This window comes from Syngnathus leptorhynchus, chromosome 8 (genome assembly GCF_054491065.1).
Source record: "Syngnathus leptorhynchus isolate UIUO chromosome 8, UIUO_Slep, whole genome shotgun sequence".
Lineage (NCBI taxonomy): Eukaryota > Metazoa > Chordata > Actinopteri > Syngnathiformes > Syngnathidae > Syngnathus > Syngnathus leptorhynchus.
In genome coordinates, this window is record NC_141202.1 from 3,991,646 (window position 1) to 4,015,566 (window position 23,921).

The window sequence follows — 23,921 nt, forward strand, 5'->3', positions numbered from 1 at the left end:
GCGAAACGACTCGCTTCAATTTGATTTCATCACTGGCGAAGTGAATTAAGTCAGGTCAAGACGCTCGTCCCGGTCACGTGACGTCACACCGGTCACGTGACGTTACACCTGTCGAGCCCGCGAAGCTAGCAAAAAAAAAAAATAGCAAGAAACAAAGATGTTTGGAAAGCTTCTTCGGAAAGGGAAAACAACCCAATGAGGACATGGAAGAAGAAGAGGCTACGACTTCTAAGAATAGGAAAGATGTATTTAATTTCTGGAGTCCTACTTAATATGTATGGATTTATCGCCACAGGTGATGCGCCGAGTGGCGACAGGCTAGCTAACGAGGCAATGAAGCCTTCAAAACTGCTTCGACACATGAAGACCAAGCATCCTGCATTAAAAGACAAACCTTTGGAATTTTGGGAAAGAAAAAAACAAGGACATTGTCTCCGATTACGTCTACATTGGACCGGCTCGATTCTGAAAAACAAGCTGAGTGCTCCCACTAATTCAACGTAATGGTGAGTTTTATTTTTATGTGGTTTATATTTGTTTTTATACCAGCCGTATCATTTTATTCCATCGTATTTACATATTTATTATAAATGTATTATATATATATAAAGGCCGGTCCGCGAAAATATTTCTGACACGTAACCGGCCCGTGACGCAAAAAAAATGGGTACCACTCCTTTAAACCACTGATTAAATTTATGAGTTTAATTTTCATTGTGCACAGTTTTAAATTACAAATACCAGAATCAGTATTACTTTCAAGATCATGATTATAATAATAATCACGCTTCTATTACTGCTAGAAGCGTAGTGAATCATTTTGTGAACATGTGATTATTTGCGCACACTGCCCCCTAGTGGGCGTTGTTGTTATTACACTTTGCACGTCAATACAATCCTCGGAACAGATTGTATTGTTTATGTATTACTACTTTATACTATGACACACGTGTTTTTTTCAAAAGCCTTTTATTTTATGGCAAATTAAGTTAAAAACAAATTTTTGACATTTTGTTTTGAGAAGGAAATAACATTCAATCCTGGTATGTTGCCATACCTTATTAACATAGGCAGACTAATATGAGTGTTGTACAATTTCATTTTGGATAATCACTCTTGGTGAGCAGCAACGATTTGGAAAAACAATGATCATAGTTAAAAGGCATTTTGAGCCCTGTCATTGAAAAAAATAATCCTTAAGAGTGTTTGTCAATGCTTAAAAAAAAAATTAAGAAAACAAACTTTGAAGCCATACAGATTAAAAGACATCGTCATTGACGACCGATAAGAACATAAAAAAAGAATGCCGTGTTCAAATCCAGTAATTACAGCAATAATAAAATGAACCTGATTTACATTCGCTCATCAAAGCGGGTGATTGTTTTACTTCTTCATGCCCAGCCTCGCGTTGATAGAAATCTGTCAATCATGTCAAAAGACCTCGCCGGCTGGTCGTAAGGCAAAATATGTCCGCCGCCTCTGATGATGACCTGCGTGATAAAAAGTCTCTTTTAAAATTGAGTACTTATCCACTCGCGGGTCATGAGCTCACCTGGTTGAACTCCCCCACTTGTCTTACGTAACCTGCCACCTCCGTGTCGCCGGGCTGAAGCTTCCAATGAAAGCGCGGCGCCGTCTTATAGTCCTCCGCTCCGGTCCAGTTGACGGTGGGCAGGAATCGTTCGGTCAAAGGAGCCGCCACGATCACGTCCAGCTGACCGCTGTAGATCAAAACCTGCGAGCGAAGGAGGACACATGGTCTCAAAATACCCAACCCATAAAATCATTCATCAGTTTTTTTTCGAGTCCTGACTTTGTAGTGGTCCATGAGCACGCCCAGCCAGGGCTTGATGCTCTTCATCACATCCTGTATCAGATGCTTCTCCACCTGCGAGCCGTCGTGGAATTCAAGTTTGCCAACGTGGATGGCGCGCCGCACCTGTGGGAGCGTCACGAAGGTGGAAAAGTACTCCTGGTCTTCGGGTTCCTGACGTAAAACGTTCACAAATATGAAAATGCGGTGGCCGCTTCATTAGGAACACCTGTGTATTTAAAGATCATGAGTAATGTTACTATTTTGACGACAAAATATATTTCCATGTACCTGACATAACATGTAGTTGAAATAGTTGGTGCAGCCTGTTGCGTTCTGGAAGAAGGAAGGGTACGGCGCCAAGTCGCCATTCAGCAAACTGTCGAAAACCTGACAGGATAAAGGAATTATTTAAAAAAAACATGGACGCCAAACATGAATCTGAATATCCTTATTTGAGTAGTTCCTTTCACGAGGTACCTTGAAAGCCTCAACCCACTTCTGCTGCTGGATGAGCACCACACCCAAGTCGGTCTGTTTGTTGACGTAGTCTTTCTGAACTTCGTCGATCATACCCGTCTGGTACAAAAACTCACCGTAGCCACCCATCATCTGACAAGATATGAGAATGTCACATTCCCGTGGAAAACGTGCGACTCTCGCGTCGGCAGCTACGCACCACTTCGGGGTCGCACAGACCGTCACCGATGGCCATGCCCTTGAAGTTGATTTTGACCTTGGCCGTGGGGTTGTTTTTATGGATGTAATAAGAGATAGCCGGAACGTATTTCCCCGCGTACGACTGCAGAGACACACGGTGGCTTTTATTGTTGTTGGATGAAACTGATTAAAAAGCCAAACTCACCTCTCCGGTTGCATAAAAGTCATTGGACTGATACTCGGGAAAGAGTTGGAAGAACTGGATCAAAGCACTTGGAAAGCCACAGAATGGAGGGAAAAAAATAAATAAGTGAGCAAATTACAGTCACGGAATAAATGGAAGGAAGCAAGTCTTGCACCTGTACAGATCTCTGCCAACGTCATCCTGATTCTGTGCATAACCGCGGTCGTCGTCGGTGAAGCTGAAACCCGTCCCGACCTGAAACAAAAAGGCGATTTGAAATGTTCTATTGAGTGCAAAGATCCAAATATGTCACCTACTGGATTGTCAACGTATAACACGGAATATTTCAAGGTCCAGGCGTAGTCCCTCAGGTTCACTGCAATGGCACAAAAAGTTATTGAACGGACACTTGCCTATCTTCTGCTTTTTCTTACCCGTCATGTTTTTGGAAACCACATAAGGTCCATGTTCCACAAAGAGGCCAAACATAGAGGTCCCTCCCGGACCTCCTTGCAGCCACAGCAGGATAGGAGCCTTTCTATCATGGCTGGATGGCTGGAAGAGTCACCCAAAACAACTCAGGACTTCAGCACCATCTTGTGGTTTGTTAACATGATTTTTTTTCCCCGTGTTACTTTATGACTCAAGTAATAAGCCAGTAAATTGTTCCATTGTATTATCGTTCACCGAGGCAACAATCGTATTATAATGAATTCATATGTTGCTTGGAATGATAGGAATTTACCAGGAGTGCAGGGAAGAACCAGAAGAAAAGGTTACTGTTGTATTTCTTGTTGACCGTCAGGTAGCCGGCATAACTCTTAACGTTTTGGCCAGGCAACTCTCCAACTACACTTAATTTCCTGGCTGGAGCAAACAGACAAGAATAGATATCACATTGCCGATAGGACGAAACGATATAGACATCATCTACCTTCGTCAATGGCACCCTTCTCGAGGTAAGGAGTGAGAAAGAGAGGAGATCCGGGATCCACACCGTTCAGGCTACTGACATGATGTGACTTTCGGCAGAAAAACGACGAGCATCGGCGACTTTGGACTGGAACGTGAGCGCTCCACAGTAGTAACAGGACACCCACGGTCTCGATCCAAGCTCTGTCAAGTCCGTGCAAATGTTAAACGACACGCGTTGGTGTTGTAATGAAAGGATTTTAAAATATTGTTGAAATTCAATGATGTTAAAATGTGGGTTTAAAACTCACCTCATGTTTTTCTTTTCAACAAAACAGTCGAGTCAAAGTGGAGACAAAGTCACATGATCAAATCCGAAAGCACGTGATCGTTAAAGAACCACGTGATCGGCAATGTTTCTTTCCCGGAAATGTAAAAGTACTTGACACCAAATTTGGCTTTTATTTATGTTTCTTTGTATCACAGTATCTAAAGTTGCCCTTTTGACTCAAGCAGCCCTTTTTTTCTTTTATTTATTTATTTAATTATTTAATTAATTTTATTATTTATGTATTACATTTTTTATTTATTTTATTATTCATTTATTACATTGCTCTCGTTCCCTGTCGCTGATGGTGATTTGCAGCATGAGCCTCATGTGGTTGACAGACCAGAATCGGAATCATCTACATTCTCTTCCTGCTGCATCGGCAAATGATTGGAGGAGGACTTTTCCATCTAAACTGCAAGGAGCTGCTTTTTAACTTCATTGCGCCTGGGTCCTTCTGAAGAAATAAATGCATGCGTTGTGTCTTGGACACAATCATTTCATAATAGAAAAGTCTTTCACAGATTTATACTGTTTGTAACAAAAATCCAAATTAAAATACTTTGTTCAATGCTTGGAATCAAATCTTTGTGACATGATCAATTCCGCATTCCACTTATTTGATAGGGCCGGCACTTATTTGGTAGTTGTGAGCCCCAGTGACGTCATCAGATGCGATGCAAAACTAGGGCCACTAGATAGCGCAATTACCCCTTTTTAATTAGGTCGACCTGAAATGACATTTCAATTGGACTCGATATGAATAACTTAGTCCATGCGGACAATTGGGTCGTAAAGTAATCATTTTGTTTTTCCTAATTTGATGGATGTTTTTTTTTCTTTCCTGTGCAGCAAGTGCAACTTTCACTTTAAGAAGGCGCGTCCGAGCTTCTGCGGCGGCCAAGTGTGTTTATACACTGCGAGCCTCCTGGAGGGAGGCACATGGAGGCAGCAGGCTGCCTGCCGTACGTTTGCATCGGCAACCTGTAGACATGTGAGCCACGTTCGCTGGACCTTCTCGTGGTGGGGGAGGCGGTACGACGGTACGTGTCTCCCCTTAAGAAAAAAAAAAAAAAAAGCCTACATTTGTTCGTTTCTTGCGCCACTCATCGGCGACCGTGCGCGCTCTGAGGATTTAATCGGCTGGCTGCTCATTCATAGAATAAAGACTCCGTCCGGTCCGTTCCAGGCCGAGCGTCATGGAAGCACCGCCGGGTAGGAGTTTGCTGCTGCCTGGAGCGCACCTTGGCTGAGCGGCAGTGAAGGAGAGGAGAGGAGGGGACGAGATGGCAGCGTCGAGTAATTCAAGCCTCTCTGGTTCGTCCGTGTCATCTGGTAAGAGTTGAAATACACCGTCTCTCATTTGTCTTCCTTCTAAGCTGTTTTATTTGTGCATGCTGAATTGGGACCTCAACGCGCCATTGTTAATCACATTCATAGTTTCCCACTTGGTGATGATGGGCTGCAAGCAATGCTCATGTTTGGCAAGTGCACTTCATTTTGCCATGCTTGGAAGTTGTCTGGGGTTGTGAAAACCCCTAATAAGCCACACAATACAGTGAATTTGGAATGTTCTATCAAGTGCTTCGATATAAATATCATTTTGGAATAATTGAACCAAAATATTAGAAACACCAAAACCACTGTTTTGAGGTTGGAACGGAATAATTGCATTTCCATTCATTTCAATAGAAAACATGACCTCAGTTTACAAACGTTTCTGCAGCCGATGAATAGTGTACGTATATTGAAATAAACATTTTGGCCTGCGCCAGAGTCACGTTTTCCCAGTAGGTGGGACAATCCGTCATTGCCTGTTGACATAACTTGAGTTATAACATGTTTTAGGCAGCATTATTATTTATGCATGGGCCTCAGAAAGCTGATACATTTTTTTTTTTTTACTTTTCTTTTTTTTTTTTTACTCCTGCCTTGCTTACTTTAAGAGGAAACACTTTTCGTTTCGAGGGCTGTCATTACCACTCGGCGTAATTATCAGAGGTTACTAGCTGCATTGCCGCCAGCGATGGAGTGGTTGTCACAAGGGTATGATTATTTTCAAGTCGAGCTTTTTTGGCAGGCAGACTCAACATTTGAATAATCACCACGCGGCAAAATAAATCCTGGCTGGTGCTGTTTGCTGACCCAAATCAGGCCGTCTGTTCTGGCTGCAAAAGAAATGCGTGTTTGGCTCAGTCTCTCTTGCCAGCTCGTTGTGAGTACGCTTAAATAAAACGCGACACCTTGTCTCGGTCCAAACAAGAGCGCGATGCGATATGCACACAATAGACGCAGTCTTAGGTGAGCTGTTTATTTCAAACTGCAAAATCCCAAATCTTGTTGGCATAGATACAAACAGGAGCATGCACACGAGCAACAATGCTCCATTTCCCACATGGCTCTCAAGAGAGGAATGATGTGATGGAGTAAAGAGTTCTGTGGGCTTCAGGATGTGAATGACAACATGGTTTAAAAAAGATGGAATGAAATCGAAAGTGTTCTGCTCAACACCCCGCAGCACATGCTTCTGCTAAATACTAGTGTTCACCTCAAAAGTCTTTCCACTACTCACATTTTTCCTCCTTTCCCGTGAAACGGAATTTGTAGATGACCAGGATTTTACAGTTAGCACCGAGGCTATCGAAATGTGCCTGCTCTACTCAGGCAGGTCGTACCTGCCGGCTCGAATCGACATCGGGGCTTCGGTGCATTTTTTTTTTTTTGGACTTGGGTCATCATACAACAGATGGTCGCCCTACTGCTGAGATACACACACACACACACAATAGCTTGGTTGTTCTACAAAGCTCTTCTACAGCTAGGTAACAGTCACATGATTTTAGCAGCTTATAATATGAGAACTCTGCATCCGTGGAGGAAATGATAACGTTGAACCTTGCAGGATGACTGGACGCATTCCTCAGCTGCGTAGCTAATAACAAACATTCTGACCTTTTTGTACTATTTTGATTCGTCATATCTTGGTTGTTTTTTTTTTTTTTTTTATTAATCACATTCCTGGCATTGTGATGTCAAGTCTACTGTCAAATGACTGAAAGATTAATTTAGATATATATAAAGCAAAGTGTGGAGAGTCTCTGTCACCGCAGTTGCTCAATGGGCCAATGAATCATTGGAGCCTGGAAAATATTGACACTCTCTCCTCTCCCCTTTGTGCTAGTGTTTGTCTTTTTTTTTTTTTTTTTGAAAAACCTGAAAGATTTTGAAACTCGTATGAAATTTTTCACATTTTTCGAGATAGTGAAATTTAAATGTGTATAGTTGCACTTTACTGAGTCTATATTATACACCCGGTGGTCCCAAAAATGCAGGGATCTTATCTTCATTCATCAAATATGCTCTTTGCCACTTGAGTAAACATGATTATTATTTTAATGAGCGCATGTGACTGTAGAAGAACTCGTCGGCGATGCGTCTAATTGCTTTCAGGGTGGGGAGGGGGGGGGGGCTGGCCTCCAGCTGTGTCATCCGGCACGTGAAAATCCTTTTGATGTTTTGCCCATATTTGCATCATCATACACGTTGACATGTTGTGAGTCTAGAGGACTGTCGGCTTGATTCCGTGCTGCCGAATCGAAAGAAATCAGGAAATTAGATTCCAAGAATTACATTCAAAGAAAATATTTGGCAAGACAATCAGATGAAATCAAATTCTTTGAACATGCTGGAGTGGAATCCATTTTTTTTTTGGTCTGCAGAGTGCAACGCCTAGCCAACCACACAGGCAACATAACACGAGCTGATTAATTTCTTTATCGTGTAGATCAGGTTTGAGGAACCACGAATAGAACAAGGAAATTTTTATTTGGTTGGGCTGAAGAAAATGAACCCTCAAATGCACAGGCTAATTTTTCATACTTTGAAAAAGGGCTTTTATAAAACCTGAACTGGTGATGCTCTTCGACGTCGATATTATTCGACTGCTTCATCCACAGTAGCCACATCTAACAAGTAGTTACTAGTTGACACAATTTTAATCCCCCGAAGCGCTCAGGTGTGTTTTATTTCACCACTTCAAGCCTGAAGGGTGTGGTGGGCAAAGGAATGCATGTTGATATGATTCATGATGCACTTACTACTCTTAAACTGCTCTGTGTTGTTCAGTCAACAAACCTTAATGAAGGCTACCTTTAGCGCATTGCTAACAATTAAATGTCAAATCAGCTCCAAACTCAATTTTCAGACTAAATATCAGGTTAGAATAGGTTACAATAACATAAAATAGGCTTTGTGGGGATAAAACCCATCTTTGTTTTTGACGAACACTTTGACCTACTACGCTACTGTATTTTAATGTTGATTGAGAAAAATTGTGATATTTGGATAGCTAAATGTTTTTGAGGTGCTATTTGGTGATTTAAAAAAAATATATGAATAGGAGTTTATGCTTTTTATAATGTCATTTCCTCATACTAAATGTTGCGGGCTGGTGCAATAGATCCAATACAAGTTGGAATGTATCGATTGTCCTTGAGGCAAATAAAAAAAAAAAAAAAAACCGCTGATTTACACCGTTGAGAACGACACAGTGACCTGCTTCACTTTTTTCTGTTTTTACAGACCCTGAGGATTACCAACCACCAATATGGAAGTCGTACTGTGAGTATTAACGATTAACGATGAATTTGCCCTCGGTGTGGGAAGTGTATTTGTCATTTGTAAACCATCCACACGCTTTTCCAATATGTGGCGTGAATGGAAAAAACATTGATTTCAAACAAGGTTTCCTTTCTTCATGCTGAGCAACATGAAGTCGAATGTGAGTAAAATAGGTTACGCCATTTTCTCTTTGTGAAGAGGATGTGAAGATCGTCATAACGCCCACTTCTCCATCCAGTGTTTTATGCCTTGCGGGAGGAAATGGATCCACTCGTCCATATTTGATGCGACTCCAATCATTTTGAGTGGAGAGCAACACGAGGGCAAATGGAAACTGTGACACATTGTAGCAATTTGTTGCATTTGTTTTCCATATATTAAATGTCTGCATATTTTTCTAATCATTGTGTTTAGTCCCATCAGCATTTATTGTGTCAAAGGGATGGATGACGCCCAGATCTTAAGTCACTTTGACAAAAAACATGAAAATACACACAGTGAGGACGCTTGTTCCCTTCCAGCACAATTTTTTGTGACAAAAAGTGGGCTCGGCTTCACACGGGCTGCATTGATGGACCATTGCCGGAGCTAGGATTTTGTCCTGATATCTCTTGGGGTCTAAAAACCCCTCCAAAAAATATTTCTATTATAAACCCCAAATATTCTTCCCAAAATGCTAATAAATATTCATAATATGTTCTTTATTAGCCACAAGGGTAAATGTGGAAAAATATTACTAGGAAATCATAAAATACCCAAAGTCAATTAGCTAACCTGGGGGATCAAAGTATATTTTAGCAGGGGGGGGGGGGGGGGGGCAGTGCCCCTCACGGGTCCCCCTCTAGCTCCACCAATGTGGAAGCAACTTAGGTTGCTTTGTGCTAAAAGTTCTCAAGTAGAAATTTACTGAGGACTTCATTGTTGTTGTTCCCCCCCTCTCTTCGAGCTTTTACCCTTTTACAATGTCCGGGCCACACTTGGTGCTGCCTAGCAGCTTCTAATTTTGTATACCTCCTCTTAAATGTACATGGGCGACATTTTTTTTGGGTCCAATCTACTATTTTGAAGTAATTACAACTTGCACTGAATTGCACACGCACAGGCCTTAATTAAAGTCCACATATGTTTCTTTAACAGTGTACCAATTACAGCAGGAGGCCCCAAGACCGAAAAGGATCGTATGTCCTAAAGAGGTGAGTGAATATATAGCAACGGTCGGCAAATAGGGGCCCGCGGGACAATTTTGGCCCGCCATCTATTCTGTCTGGCCTGCGAGATGAAGTTAATACGATGGATTAAAAAAAAAAAAAAACATTTTTTCAACCCCATATTTATTTAAAAGAAAAAAAGGGCATACATTTGATGGGGTTGTTGTATGCCATACAATTTGTTTTGGCCCGCGTCCAAAAGTAATTGCCGACCCCTGGTATAAGGAAGAAATATTTCTATACTCACGTTTTTTTGGTTGACTGTCTTTTTTGTTTTACAGATGGAAAGCAGGCCAAAATATTACGGCAGAGAGTGAGTGTAAATCTAATCACTATACTAAAAATTTTTTTTTTAAATAAACCTAATATGTTTTAATTGGCTCCAGGTTCCATGGCATGATCTCTCGAGAGTATGCGGATGACCTTCTCAGGCCTGCTGATGGTTCCTACTTGATCAGGGAAAGCCAAAGACAGCCCGGGACGCACACATTGGCCTTAAGGTATCAAAGCTAACCGTGCGGCCAAGTCATCCAGCTCGCTTGTCTCACCTCGACTCAAACCATCCGTCTAGATTCGGGCCGCAGACGCTCAACTACAGGCTGTTCTACGATGGGAAGCACTTTGTCGCCGAGAAGAGGTTCGAGTCCGTTCACGACCTGGTCACGGACGCCCTCATCACACTCTACATCGAGACCAAGGCGGCCGAGTATATCGCTAAAATGACCGCAAATCCCATTTATGAGCATCTTGGCTACACTTCGCTGCTAAAAGACAAGATGGTGCACAGGCTGAGCCGCGGACACACACAATCCCGAAGAGTTACCTTTGTCAGGGATGAACAGGTGAGTGCATGGCTGTGTGGGAGTCGCCAAGTTACCATGTTATGTGATGAAGTCCTTGCGTGTGTGTATATCTGTGATCTGGGCGTTTGAACAGATCCGGAGTGATACTGTGATTTGAATCAACTTTCGCCCTACATTTTTACAGTGGCACAAAAGTGGTTTTAGAGGACGAGTTGTCCTGGGAGTTAAGTGCACATTATCAGATAGCTGCCTGCGGGTGTGTGTTGCCATGCTTCATTGCTTTCCCTGAAAGGTAATGATGACCGAATAGTCGGGGGCCTTTGCTCTCTGTGGCATGCGTATGAACCGCGCTGAAACAAAAAGCGCATTGTTTTCCACGGATAGTTTCGTAATGGTTTGTGAATGTCTTCTGAGGAACAAGGTTGCGTTCCTTCTCCCTGGAAGAGATTTTGCAATCCGTTCACTAGGGGGCAATCTTTATGTGTGGGCTCTAATGTTTTTTTTTTTTTATTCAAACAAATGAATGACATTTAAAGAATATTATCCATAGTGAGTAATTTGGTGACACGTGACAACTCTGAACGTGAGCATCAGCTGTGCTATCGGCATCGGTCATCGCTTTGCTTTTCTGTAACCTGACACCCAAGACATGAATACAGCTAATGGCCATCGATCAACATGTCATCAATTGATTTAAAATACCTCGGTGTGTTCATTTTAGAATACCCGACCAACAATCATCAATGGTCGTTTGAGTCACAGCAATGTTTGATGTCCTGAAAGTCGTCTTGTGTACATTTCAAATATCTCTGCAGGTCTTTTTGATATATATATATTTTTTCAAACTGCATATAATGATCTGAGCTGTCCGGAGATGTTTGCACCATTTTTTTTTTTTTTTTTTTTGCTTGATTAGATTTACCCAAAAAGCACAGCTCACCGCTGATGGCTTAAATGTGGAAAAGTCTTTTTGACCTTCATGTTTACCGTTCGTACAGCCGCGCCCTGAGGCTTCCCTTACACAGTGGCTTCACTGTATGGCACGTATTTACCCTTCTAATGCGTGGCTGTGGACTCACGGTGCAACCAAAATGCTTCCCGGGGGCTGAAAAAGGGAACTCGGCCTGTAGGTTTATCTCCTCAGTTAAATTCCTTTTGCATGCTGAATGTGGTCAGACGTCTGCCACATTCCTCCTGATCCTCACCACTCTGACTGGCTGAGGTGCCGGTCAGGCTGGTCTGGTTACTTTCCCCTGGAATGATCCTCACAGTAATGTCTCTGTTGTTTGTACAGATAATAACCTGCTGTGTCAGTAAATACCCTCCTCGTTTGAAAAATTCTTTATTTCGACTAACTTTGGACTCACACGAGTCCACTTTGTGCCCTCACAAAGACTCGGAATAAAAGGAGTCAAGGCAGTCCAAAAGAAAGCTGAGCTTGTTGTGGGTGACCACCTTTTGTCCTTTTCTTCTATGTCTTTTCTTTGGCCAGACAAGAGGCCATCTGCCCCGTAGACAAAGCTCAATCGTGCCCCCGCCCCTCCCTTCTTGAGGCTAAAATATCCAGAGTGATATATTTCATCTGTCCCTTCTGACTTGTATGCTAAATTGTATCCTCTGGTATGTGTAGGTCTTCTCAAAGAATGTTACCCTCAGTGACAGCTGCCATGTTAGTCTTTGCAGCGATGCTTTAACTTTTAAGTATCAGGACAAAAAGGAAAGAAAATTCTAAAGTCAATTTTGAAAATTGAAACTCCAGTTCAGTGTGCTTCCAAAAGATTAGCTACTACAAGTGTGTTTTGCTTTTGATTTAATAAGCTATTTGTTTGGAAATTAAATTCAACATTAAATTAATTAATAATCATTTATATATAATCAATATAAATAATAATGAATACATTAAATGACATGTCAACCAATGCTAATCAACAATTGTGTTTGACTCAAAAGGTTCTCCTGTGCAAAATAATTGAACTGTTCACGCGTTTCTTTCTTTCTTTGTGTTGTGTAAATTGCGTTGTTTTTGTTCTCTCGTGTTGACTAGTCATGGAATGATAATAAGGGCAGTTGACAGGCTTGCTTACTTGCACAAATTCAACTCGACCTTAGCAACAGCCCCCCCACTGCTAAACCACCGTATGGCAAAATGAGCTTCCTTTGCTCTTTTACATGGATTTGAGCACTCTCGGATTATTTCCTATATCTGGATTATGGCAGTAATCCTCCCCCCTCCCCGAATTCTGTCTCTTCTTGTGACTGATGGAAATTGTTTGCTACTGTTTCCGGAAGACTCGTGTGTTAGGGTGGGGAATTCCACCAGCTATCTAACAAAACGAGAGGTCATGATCTTCTTCAGAAGCTCCTCATCCAATAATCTCGGGTTCTGTTTTGTGACACATTTAGGAAGCCCGAGTGCTTGGCTCTCTCTACGTGCTGCTGGCATTTTTGAATCTGCAGCTAAGTGGAGTGGAGTGTGTCCGGAAGGCAGTAGGCTAATGTGAGAGTGCTCTGTGATATAAAGAGGGCGTCTGCACTATTGATCCCGCTTTACAGAGCTGTTGAGCTGTGTGAAACAGTCCTGACAGCAACCCCCCCCCCCCCCCTCCTCCTCCTCTTCCCCTCCCACAGCCCCTCCCCATCATAGAGCCTGTTCTCTCTCTCTCTAGCTCTTTTCTGGGCGTGTGAAAGAGGGCCATTGTGCGAGGCACACTCCAACCCTCAGGCCACCCAAACGCCCGTCTTGTCCCTCGTCTCCCCTTTCCCCGTCGAAGCCAGAAGTGAAGCCATCAGTTGCCTTCTAAACTAAGAGGGGAGCGGATTAGCCGGCTGGCACCCTTTTGCATCTTCCTCCGGAAGAGATGGAGGGTCCGTGGGAACAGTCCAGTACGGAGGCCGAAAATAACCGAGGAGGTTTAGCGGGGGAGCTGACCAACCATAAAGCTAAAAGACAAGAGCGGAAGCGACAGGAACTTTTAGCTTTTGCGCTGGGAGTCAAACTTGGGAGCAAAGGGACACTTTTGTGGAAGCCTCTAAAACTGTTGGCCTCCTGTCCGCAGATTTCGTCCTCTCTGGTGAGACAGAGCGCATTGAAAGACACTACAGAGAAGCAGTGCTCCTATGAGAAGATCCATAACTTCAAGGTGAGATGGTTTTATTTTTGTGTGTGTACATTTATCGTTTTACATTTGTGTTGTTTTGATGGGAGCACACACAGCTAATCTCCATGCGTAAATAATGAACGCTGGCGAGCACAGCGGAACGCATTGATTATTGATTTTAAACTCTTTGTTTTAGTCTATTGACTCCAAATAAAGTAATGGTTCATTTTATGTCTTGTAAGCACTGTAGACAGTTTTGAGTTCATTTTTGAGAATATATATATATTAAGTTTCATTTGGCTTTGAAAAGAGAACAAAAAACAAATCCCCCAGCACCTGCTATATGTTCATTTTAGTCTTTCCATATTTGGAAGGTGTGTGTTTTGACTGCACACAGGTGTCATCATGTTTTGGGATGCACAAACATGACTTGCACATTTGCATGTATTTGATTGCCTAGCAGCAGATGCTAGACACATAATCGGAAATCCTTTAATCTGCCAGCCCACTGAGGGTCCCCCATCCCAAAGTAAGCTCTGTGTTGCCCATCAAAAGGATTCTTCTCCAACTTGGAAACGAAGGTGCAATGCTCAACTATGGGTTTGTAATGGTGTCGTTGTCCACTTGCAGGTACACACCTTTCGAGGCCCACACTGGTGTGAGTACTGCGCCAACTTCATGTGGGGTCTGATAGCCCAAGGTGTCCGCTGCTCAGGTAACTCCATAGCGGAGCATTCACTCACTAGACAAAGAATTTCTTGTCGGTCACAAGGCATACGTGAAACCCAACTCCGAGTTAAGTTGTGAATTGCAAATTCTTATCAACACATATATAATTGAATACATTTGAACATTTATTTTATAAATATTATTTATTTATTTTATTATATAAATATATATATTTATTTTTTTTGGTGTGTGCTCTAATATTCACTTATTTTGAATGTAATGCTTTCCCAAAAAGCTCTGATGGGAGCATGTTTACCTCTGAGTTACATCATCCTTCCTTTTAGAAACACTCTGAGCAAACACTGGGGCCCCATTTTGATGCCCAACGCAATTCCACCGCGTGGGTGGAGTTTTCTTTTTTTGGGTGTATTATTGAGCTTCACGCAAGCAAACAGAAACAGGCGTTTGCGCCGTTGTGGGAGTGATCACATCAGACTAGCTTCCCGATCAATGAAAACATCTCTTCTTATTCCCTTTAAATCCAATTAAAAATATAAATGACTTATATATGTGTGAAAGGTTATAGACAGGTCAAATGTAACTAAATATAAGCCATCCATCACAAGATTTCCCTTTTGGAACACAGACACAAATCAAGACCTGGCAGCTTTTCCCCAAAAACACAGTGTTTGTTGTTAACGCATTTTCCACGCCGCTAAGCCGGAGGCTTACCCTGCACCATAAGAACTCGTGCTTTTGAAAGCAGAAGGAACATCTGTGCTCTCTCTCAATCCATTTTTAACCCGGATACCTCGCTACGAGGAGACGAGACACCATTTCGATCCCAAATCTGTCGTCGGACATTTTAGACACACTTTGCTCGTAACTCTTAACGACTTCCTGTTGTCGTTATCTCATATTTGCGCAGTGAAGCAAGCGAGAGCTTTCACTTGCTCTTAAGCCGCTGTGTTTGGGTTATCGCGGCTTCCGAGGCTGATGGCCCTTTCGTTATCTCACCCACCCGTAGATTGCGGGCTGAACGTACACAAGCAGTGCTCCAAACTGGTTCCAAGCGACTGCCAACCGGATCTACGGCGGATAAAGAAAGTATTCAGCTGTGATCTCACCACGCTGGTCAAGGCCCATAACACCCCGAGGCCAATGGTGGTGGATCTCTGCATTCGAGAGATTGAACTCCGAGGTACGATGGCGGAGGCGGTATTCCCACGTGCTGCACAGCTTGACGACGTTTGTGTTGCAGGTATGAAATCGGAAGGTTTGTACAGAGTGTCCGGTTTTTCGGAGCACATCGAGGACGTGAGACTCGCCTTTGACCGAGGTTTGGCATCTTCGTATCATTTTGAATAAGCTGACTGAATGATATGTTCCCATGAGTGAAAAAAAAAAACATTCTTAAAAGCTTACTGTCTTGAAATTTGGTGAGAATATTTTACAGCGGAAAACTACAAATATTGTTTGCATTCTCGTCAACAGAAGGTGAAAAGGCCGACATCAGTGCCAGTGCCTATGCAGACATCAACATCATTGCTGGTGCTCTGAAGCTCTACTTGAGAGACCTCCCCATCCCTGTCATTACGTTTGACTTGTACCCCAAATTCATTCAAGCTGCAAGTAAGGACTCCTCGTTTCATCGCTTGGATTTTTTTTAACTTGTTACTCATTTCAATCATTATTTTTGCAGAAATTCCAAATGCTGAATGCAGACTAGAGGCCGTCCACGAGGGTTTGCTGCAGCTTCCCCCGGCTCACTATGAGACTTTACGCTACCTGATGGCTCACCTTAAAAGGTGAGGCACAAAAGATATTGCCTACAAACACAATGCAAAAAGATAAGCGCTGGTCAAACACTCAAATATCACCATAAACCTTTTTAGGGTTTTTTTTTTTGTAAAAATTGACTGTCAAACACTGAAATATCACCATAATTTTTGTTGTTGTAAAAATTGACTTTAAAAGTCAAACACACAAATGTCACCATAAAAAAAATTCTTTTTGATAAAATTAATAAAACAAATGACTTTTTCAATCAATTTTATATATATATTTATTTTTTGTAGAAATTACAATTCCCTCATAGAACTATTGTAAAACTACACATCTGTTTAAAAAGCCTGACAGGGTATTTGCAGGATCACTGCCATCTAGTGGCGTTTTGTAGGTACTGCTGGAACTAATGTCATCTACACCCCCTGTTTTCTGACATATTTTTAAGCCAAGGCACATAGAAAAAGCTTAAAACACGTCACGAGACAAATATGTCGCTGCCATAGAGAGATGAACATGAGAATTGCTCCACTCGAACCTTTCCAAAACTTGTCTCTGTCACATCCAGGGTAACAACCTTCGAAAAGGACAATCTCATGACTTCTGAGAACTTGGGCATCGTCTTTGGTCCCACTCTGATGCAGCCCCCGGAGCAGAACGCTCTGACCACGCTGAACGACATGAGGCAGCAGAAGCTTGTCGTGCAACTCATGATCGAGAACGAAGATGTCTTATTCTAGCTGTCGGGACCAGGGATGCTTATTTATTCTGACTACCAGAGGAAATCCAAGCCAGCTTTGAGGAGAGTCAATCACGATGCTCTTGAGGAGCCTCCTTTCACGCATGACTCTTTTCGGTGTTGACATTGTCTCGTTTCTATCGATCACGGAGCAGCCAAGACCGTCAGGTAGGAGATGTTTACAAGCCGCAGCCATCGCTCCCTTTTTATTTGAAGAGTGCCCCGCTACCCTCCCGTGTGCAGTCTGTGAACGTGTGAATTACGAGTGAACTTTCCCACGCGTGCAATTCCTGGATCAGTTGTGGGAATGTCATCCGAGTTTTTATGGAAAACAACACAACCCCCGTGGTAGGTGAAGAAGATGAGACAATTGGTCAATTCATGAAGCACTTTTTTTCCCAACGTGTGTACAGATTTGTTTTGTAAAGATGTTTATTTTTGTCTTTTTACTCTGAATCCCATTGTTTTGTCACAGTAATATATATATCTATATATATATATATACGGTTGGGAATGATGCATGTTTAGTTGGTGTCTGGATACAAAAGAGTTGAGAAAATAAAAAAAGCTGTGTTCAAAGTCCCTCAGCAAATATTGTAGGTGAGCTCGATTGAGAATTTTAACATCGTCCAGAATGACTGTCGTAAATTGCTCAGCGTGATTGCACATTGAATGAACTCACTACATTTAGTTTTCCATTAAGGTTGTTTGACTGTGCTCGTTTTAGATGTCCACTGCCAAGTGTAATTTAAGAGAGTGAAGGCCTTCAAACTTTTACTAAAAAATTAATAATAGTTCACGCTTCGTGGAACGAATCTGGATGTGATTATATTGGGCTTTTAAACATTAGAGGAACTAATGGCGAGAAAATACCAAGTGCCAGCCCAATGCAATAACAGATTGTCAGGTACAATTGTGCCCTCTAGCGCCCAAACACTGAATAACATCATTCAGGTTGACCGCGAACTCAAAATACTCGGTAAATATTTTGTTTATTCCCTGAAAAAAACCCTAACTTTCATTTTAAATATATTTGCGATGATATTTTCAGTGCGGTTGACTGAATATAATCCACAAAAAGAGGTAAACAACCCAAGTTCGGATGTAAGACAGTCCATTAAAAAGCAGATGAAATGTGTCCTTCACAATTCATCGTGTCTATAAGTGAATTCTCGAGTTGATATGAAGCCATCTTTATCCTCATCCTCGTATCTGAAGATATCGTCCACCATCGCGTCGTTCTGTGAGTCGTTTGGCGTGTGGCCATGTTTCTTAAACTCATTCTCCAGGTACTCTTTTACCTGTGAAGTACACAGTGACAATTACTGCCGCATGAGGGCGCACTCACACAGGTAAAATCACTTTGCATCACCGCACCTTGACTTTGTGGCTTAAATCAATTGTTTCTGAATATTCTATTATCAAAAGAGGCATTCGTGCATAGAAAAAAAAACCGATAAATATGAAAGCATGGTAAATAATAGCAAAAAAAATATTCCAAATATGTTCATAGAGTTTCCCAGAAAAAAATAAATACAATATAAGATTACAGATAGTTTTTTTTCATGGGTGGATTTTCACAATGCTCCTTTGAGGTGAGAGTTCACAAAAGAGTCACACTATTAGGTCAAATAGAAAACAAACATTTCACACCTCCTCCCGAGAAAGCTTCCAGTCATCATTGAGATCCATCTCACGGAAGGAATCGTGCGACCTCGGTCCATTGCGGAGATCGACGAGCTCAATGTCAAAAAGCAGAGTGCTGCTCGGAGGAATCTTGCCTGCAACCAAACAATAATTGATATACCTCTTTCTTTTCTGTATGCATTTTTTTTTTGAACATACCTCTCCCTTCTTTCCCATAGGCCAGAGATGGAGGGACGATGAGTTTCCGACGTTCTCCTACGCACATTTTCTGCAGACCCTTGTCCCAGCCCAAGATGACCTCTCGGTTCCCGAGGGTGAACCACACTGGATTTTTATCACCTTCAAGGCGGCTGCAAGTTATTTTAGAATACAGTCGCACAATATTTAACCCTCATGTGGAATGATGCATGCATGAGATTGATGACAAGGTGGAGCAGTATAGAACATTAAACAACATTATTGAGTTAAACATCAATTCAAGACATTACCTTGAGTGAAACATGGTGCCGTTGCTGTCCAAGTATCCCTCATAATGTACAAGAAGCATATCTCCATATTTTGCCTTGCGCTGACATAGGAGAGGTTGATGGAGAACTTCAATTTGGACTTCAGGGTCGGGTAGTTTGCCTCCAAAGGCTAACATAACTAAGGATAATACCGAGCAAATGGAAAATAATAACATCGTGTTGAGAAAAAAAAAGCTATAGTGCGACCTCGCGAGGTTTGCAAATGAGTTCCTTAAATCACATTTAAAAAAAATTGACACTGCAGTTAGTGTTTTTAGTTAACTACGTGGCACCAAACTTCATGAAAGATCGCCACTGTTCAACAATTCGCCCTCCTCTAACTCTTATTGGTATATTTACCTAAGTACCGCCCTCTATCTAAACTCTATCATTTCATTGGTTCTTTTTTACGTCATTCATTTAAATCCACACCCACCCTACGCAAATCCTCTGACGATAAGGCAGAGCGGCCGCTTTGAGACGTATTCGAGAAAAAGTTTACGTACTTTTCCCAACGTAGACGCCGTGGACTGTATGCTGTGTGTTTACTGTACTACGCAAATCTCACTTGGGGGGCAGATGCGGTGGCTGCAGTCAGCTGTGCGCCTAATCTTATCATGACAAACAAGTAATGAATGGCAAAAAATACCTCAACGATGGAGGGAATACTATATAAATGGACTAATTACATCAGCGGTACGTTTTCCTAGCATAATGTTGATGTTCTAGCTGTAATCGCCATGAAAGCTAGCTAGCATGACAACGTCACCGAGTTTGTGATAACATAAAGAAAAAAGGCAGCGGGCAAGCTAACGTATGCTAAACGCGTCAGTTTCTTGCTAGTGTGTTCCACCTGAATTAATAAGTGATTTGTACAAACTGACCGTAATCGATCATTTCATAATTGTGATCATTCTTCTTCATCGTGTGCAAGATGAATAGATGTGTCACTTGAGTCAAACTTTTCAAATACCCAGGGTTACATCATCTTCTGTAATTGTTAGCTTTGCCAACGTAGAAAATGACGTCACTTTTAATGTGTATGTATTTTCAAATCATTTCCAGGATGGCAACCTCGATGGTTTGTGCTTGACGGGGGAACTTTGTCCTATTATGATTCTCAAGAGGATGCTTGGAAAGGCTGCAAGGGGAGCATTAAAATCTCGGTTTGTGAAATTCAAGGTTTGTGCATCTAACCATTTTTGAGACATTTTAAAAAAATGGCATGCAAAAAAAAAAAAAAAAGTGACAGTCTGCTTGAACCTGTTGATGCATCTTGACTGTTAGTTCATTCGTCTGACTCTACACGGCTTGATCTGACAATACCTGGAGAGCAGTACTTCTACCTGAGAGCCATCAATGCAGCAGAGAGGCAAAAATGGCTTGTTGCTCTGGGAACAGCAAAAGCTTGCCTGACAGACAACCGAACAAAAAGAGAGAAGGGTAAATGGCTCATCATAAAATTGAGAAGTTAACCGAGCTGCTGCTTTCATCGCCAAAGAATGATTTGTTTTGATATCTCTTTGCAGAACTCCAAGAGAACACGGAAGCACTAAAGACAAAAATGTCCGAGCTCAGGTTGTACTGTGACCTTCTTCTTCAACAAGTGAACAAAATCAAGGACGATGACGGCGAGCTTGGTGGCGCAACAGAAGTAAGCAACGCCGAATGGATATTTAAAAAAAAAATGTAAACAAGCCGGTCTCTGTGTGGTATACTACTTTGTCTTCTTAATTTAACACACATTTCCAGTTATAAGAGGGTGTGTACACTTGTGCAACCTCGTTATCAATGGTTTATTTTCACTGAGTTGTACATGTTTTTTTTAATTATTCTATTATTATTTATATATATGATATTTTTAAGGCGGTTTTGTTGTATTTGCTGTAGTTCAAGTCTATGTCTCAATTGTCATTCCAGAGCGGCATCGAAACGGGCGACATGGTGAAATCCACGTGCAGCACATTCCTCAAGACCCTCGAGGAGTGCATGCAGATCGCCAATCGCACTTTCACCCCAGATGCGTCCAAGCAGAGCCCGCCGGCGTCTCCTCCCGTCGCCGCCATCAAGCCGCAGAAGGTGCGTTTGTTTTGCCGCCCGATACGCTCAAACGTGACGGCCCTTTCACACTTTTTTCCAGATGAAGCCCGTCAATCAGGTGAATCGGCGCCTCGGAGAAAAGTAAGTACCGCGAAGCGTCGTGTTACGTAAGCATTAAATGTTTACATTTCAAATATACCTCAGGTGGAGAGAGTCAGAAACAGAGGTGATGTCACATGACACCCGCAGCCTGGACTCCGGCGCCGATGAACCAGACGGACCAGAAGGACAACCTTTCCCTCCAAGTACGTCCAAGTAGTTTCCTTCCTGTACACGGGAGGCGGGGTCGACTGAAAATGACATCACAGTTGCTCGGGGACTCAGGTCACAAGTGATATCTGAGTTTGGTCATGTGACCTTTGAGCCATGATTGGTTGCGACCTAAGCCCCCCTCCTCCAGGGAAACTGTGATGTCAATTTTAGTCAACAATCAAAAATATTTTTCCATCTTTCCCGTGTACCCACGCAGACGTGCACGCCGCCAACGGCGACGGCCGGCTCCTGGATCGAGGCGATCCTCTTCCTCCTGCATCCCATAATACCGCTCAAGCTAAAGACTCAGCAGAAGAACAGGAAGAAAAGGAGACTCGTGAAAGAGACCAAAGCGTGGAAAGCGGCGGAGAAGAACCTCAGAAGGAAACACTACCTGATGGAGATGAGGAGGTTGACTGTGAAGAAGAGATTTTCAAGGATTCCACTGAGAATGAGGAAGTGGAGACTTTTTTCACCACAATGAGTCACAGGTATGAACCCATGTGATGCATTTTTTTAAGTTTCACTGTCTTCTGAAGAAGCAAGTCACTAGTATGAGATTTAATAGTGTCGAGCGTTTCATTTGACTCCTCTGTTGTCGTCTTTATTTTCTCACTCTTTCTGACTGTTAGCCAACAAAGTGTGAATCTCTATTTATTTTCCTGTATTGTTTTTTTTCCCCCCCCCTTCTGTTTGCTCCAATAAAGTGGATGATGTGTTTACTATGGTCCTGTCTGAATCTGTTATCCTCCTTTTTTGTTTTTTAGATTTAGTGATATAAAGCTGGATGAGGACAATGGCATCCCCACGCAAGAGTTTTTGGACTCATGCTATGCAATAGTGCCTGTATTAGGTAGGCCAGTCATGTCGTCCTCATTTGTTGAGGAAAAAAAAAAAAAGCCGCCGACAAGCCTTGGCCTTTCTTTTCTTTTCATGCCATCACTGCTCGCTCTGTCCTTCACGAGTTCTAAATGCTTTCTGTCTGGCCTTCATACTTTTACAGTCAACTCAAATGCATGCTCAGTTTGAAGGGGAATTCTTCAATATTTAATTACCTTTATGGGATTAAGAAGTTTCCACTTTTAAAAAAAAAAAATTGTGTTGTTTCTCATTTTATTGGCCATATATCAATGATTGCTCATTTATGATTTTTTTTATTTATTATTTATAATTATTTATATTTTTATTATATATAATATTTTGTGCTTTATTTATTTATGTATTTATTTATTTATTTAGATCATTTTTAATGCTGACTTTATTCCTGAAATATTTTATCTGTCTCTCATGACTGGACAAAGGACAAAAAAAACTAATTTTTTGTGCTCTCTCAGACAAACTTGGCCCCACTGTCTTTGCTCCAGTCAAAATGGACTTTGTGGGAAACATCAAGGTCAGTCGACATGAAGCTCCAAACAAATACATGAAAGCGATTCAAAGGTTTTCATTTCCTACTCGTAGAAGATCAATCAGAAGCTAATGTCGGACCCGGACAGCTTCCCCACCCTGCAGTCCATCGTTCTGCACGAAGTTGACGCCCAGGTGGCCCAGGTGCGCAACTCGGCCACCGAGGCTCTGCTCTGGCTCAGGCGTGGCCTCAAGTTCCTCAAGGAGTTCCTGATGCGGGTCAACGCGGGCGAACAAGACATCCACGGAGCACTCAGTCAGTTAACACCTCACCGAGTCTCGTCGATTCAAATAAGTTTATATTTGAAAGTATCCTCTTCTTCAGATCACGCTTACGGCAAGACTCTTCGCCAATATCACGGATGGGTGGTCCGAGGAGTCTTTGCGGTGAGTCACGAATCACAGATGAAAAGTGCTTCAGTTCCTCACTTTTTTTTTTGTTTTCTTCTTAGTTGGCCCTGCGAGCCGCTCCGTCCTATCAGAATTTCACGGCCGCCTTGGTGACGACAGAAGGCGACGAGCTGAAGAGCGGCTTCATCAGCGGCATGCACAGAGATCTCGACGTCTACCTGCCCGCCATGGACAGTTTACTGGCCATCCTGGACGCCCTCTATGAGGAGTATAACCTGGAGTCCGACGAGGTGGTCTAAAAGGTGACGCATTTGAAGACTGAGTCTGCACTGAGGAGCTTTCAGCATCAACAATGAAGTGTAGTTTTTAAGTATAGTCTTTAAAAAAAAAAAATCCATACAAACACTACAAGCTTGATTTCTAAGCTTGAAATGAAAAGTTTGAATGTACATGGAAACAAAATCAATGTCAGTGTTTTTATTATAAACTAACTAGGTGATTTTCGCCTAGTTGACTTTTTATTATTCTAACTTGCCAACGCCGCACTGTGTTTAGTGATGAAAGTCAGTATTTTCTTGACTCTTAAGAGGGACCATGGAGGAAGGACACTGGAGAACTAAATAAATATTCATGTAGAGCGTGGCTAGAAACACTCAACAAGCCAATGCATAATATGCATTTTTTGAAGTTTATTTATTTTGTCTTAAGTTATAAATATGTCATGAATATCATCTCATCTGAAGAGTTACAGTAACTTGAATGAATTGACTCAATAAACCTGTTTCATGTCGCGGAAGAAAATGTGCTGATCTCATCCGTCCATATACGATGTCATCATA

The 23,921-nt window shown here is 42.1% G+C and overlaps 4 protein-coding genes across 7 annotated transcripts; 2 read left to right on the forward strand and 2 right to left on the reverse strand.

Moving 5' to 3' along the window:
- Positions 1 to 140: 140 nt before the first annotated feature.
- Positions 141 to 17,398, forward strand: chn2 (chimerin 2). Of its 2 annotated transcripts, none has more exons than XM_085917928.1 (15): positions 141 to 506; positions 4,750 to 4,940; positions 5,059 to 5,232; positions 8,479 to 8,517; positions 9,655 to 9,710; positions 10,007 to 10,038; positions 10,112 to 10,225; positions 10,297 to 10,567; positions 13,585 to 13,668; positions 14,257 to 14,341; positions 15,323 to 15,496; positions 15,557 to 15,634; positions 15,790 to 15,927; positions 15,998 to 16,103; positions 16,649 to 17,398. In XM_085917928.1, exons 3-15 carry the CDS (start codon positions 5,184 to 5,186, stop codon positions 16,818 to 16,820), a joined length of 1,398 nt encoding a protein of 465 aa, XP_085774054.1. In that variant the 5' UTR covers positions 141 to 506; positions 4,750 to 4,940; positions 5,059 to 5,183; the 3' UTR covers positions 16,821 to 17,398. The 2 variants fall into 2 exon arrangements, with proteins under 2 accessions (XP_085774054.1, XP_085774053.1); XM_085917927.1 differs by having other exon boundaries at positions 5,087 to 5,232.
- cpvl (carboxypeptidase vitellogenic like) lies at positions 789 to 4,019 on the reverse strand. 3 transcript variants are annotated; one of them, XM_085917926.1, is made up of 13 exons: positions 3,881 to 4,019; positions 3,592 to 3,773; positions 3,403 to 3,524; positions 3,092 to 3,212; positions 2,975 to 3,033; positions 2,833 to 2,912; positions 2,679 to 2,745; positions 2,493 to 2,615; positions 2,294 to 2,425; positions 2,105 to 2,203; positions 1,814 to 1,987; positions 1,563 to 1,735; positions 789 to 1,508 (listed from the first exon to the last, which is right to left on the reverse strand). In XM_085917926.1, the coding sequence occupies exons 1-13, from the start codon at positions 3,883 to 3,885 to the stop codon at positions 1,427 to 1,429; spliced, it is 1,419 nt and encodes a 472-aa protein (XP_085774052.1). In that variant the 5' UTR covers positions 3,886 to 4,019; the 3' UTR covers positions 789 to 1,426. The 3 variants fall into 3 exon arrangements, with proteins under 3 accessions (XP_085774052.1, XP_085774051.1, XP_085774050.1); XM_085917925.1 differs by having other exon boundaries at positions 796 to 1,490; positions 1,553 to 1,735; positions 1,889 to 1,987; XM_085917924.1 differs by having other exon boundaries at positions 800 to 1,490; positions 1,553 to 1,735.
- fkbp14 (FKBP prolyl isomerase 14) lies at positions 17,241 to 19,365 on the reverse strand. The gene is made up of 4 exons (XM_085917929.1): positions 18,955 to 19,365; positions 18,665 to 18,816; positions 18,473 to 18,600; positions 17,241 to 18,120 (listed from the first exon to the last, which is right to left on the reverse strand). Exons 1-4 carry the CDS (start codon positions 19,146 to 19,148, stop codon positions 17,962 to 17,964), a joined length of 633 nt encoding a protein of 210 aa, XP_085774055.1. The 5' UTR covers positions 19,149 to 19,365; the 3' UTR covers positions 17,241 to 17,961.
- A 58-nt stretch (positions 19,366 to 19,423) lies between these two features.
- plekha8 (pleckstrin homology domain containing A8) lies at positions 19,424 to 23,883 on the forward strand. The gene is made up of 13 exons (XM_085917923.1): positions 19,424 to 19,668; positions 20,038 to 20,154; positions 20,260 to 20,415; positions 20,502 to 20,626; positions 20,893 to 21,051; positions 21,113 to 21,153; positions 21,217 to 21,317; positions 21,542 to 21,815; positions 22,092 to 22,177; positions 22,659 to 22,717; positions 22,786 to 22,987; positions 23,057 to 23,118; positions 23,184 to 23,883. Exons 1-13 carry the CDS (start codon positions 19,608 to 19,610, stop codon positions 23,379 to 23,381), a joined length of 1,641 nt encoding a protein of 546 aa, XP_085774049.1. The 5' UTR covers positions 19,424 to 19,607; the 3' UTR covers positions 23,382 to 23,883.
- The last annotated feature ends 38 nt before the right edge of the window (positions 23,884 to 23,921 follow it).

Excerpts from the sequence above, each read along its gene's own strand:
- cpvl (XM_085917924.1), bottom strand. Across the intron at positions 2,746-2,832 it reads GTTGGCAGAGATCTGTACAG|TGCTTTGATCCAGTTCTTCC; the intron begins GTGCAAGACTTG and ends TGGCTTTCCAAG. Across the intron at positions 1,736-1,813 it reads TGCTCATGGACCACTACAAA|GTTTTGATCTACAGCGGTCA; the intron begins GTCAGGACTCGA and ends CTTCGCTCGCAG.
- chn2 (XM_085917928.1), top strand. The coding sequence starts at position 5,184 with ATGGCAGCGTCGAGTAATTCAAGCCTCTCTGGTTCGTCCGTGTCATCT. Across the intron at positions 10,568-13,584 it reads CCTTTGTCAGGGATGAACAG|ATTTCGTCCTCTCTGGTGAG; the intron begins GTGAGTGCATGG and ends TCCTGTCCGCAG. Across the intron at positions 15,928-15,997 it reads CAAATTCATTCAAGCTGCAA|AAATTCCAAATGCTGAATGC; the intron begins GTAAGGACTCCT and ends TTATTTTTGCAG.
- fkbp14 (XM_085917929.1), bottom strand. The coding sequence starts at position 19,148 with ATGTTATTATTTTCCATTTGCTCGGTATTATCCTTAGTTATGTTAGCC. Across the intron at positions 18,817-18,954 it reads GGCACCATGTTTCACTCAAG|CCGCCTTGAAGGTGATAAAA; the intron begins GTAATGTCTTGA and ends AATAACTTGCAG. Across the intron at positions 18,121-18,472 it reads GGAAGCTTTCTCGGGAGGAG|GTAAAAGAGTACCTGGAGAA; the intron begins GTGTGAAATGTT and ends TGTACTTCACAG.
- plekha8 (XM_085917923.1), top strand. The coding sequence starts at position 19,608 with ATGGCAAAAAATACCTCAACGATGGAGGGAATACTATATAAATGGACT. Across the intron at positions 21,154-21,216 it reads AATCGGCGCCTCGGAGAAAA|GTGGAGAGAGTCAGAAACAG; the intron begins GTAAGTACCGCG and ends AATATACCTCAG. Across the intron at positions 21,318-21,541 it reads AGGACAACCTTTCCCTCCAA|ACGTGCACGCCGCCAACGGC; the intron begins GTACGTCCAAGT and ends GTACCCACGCAG.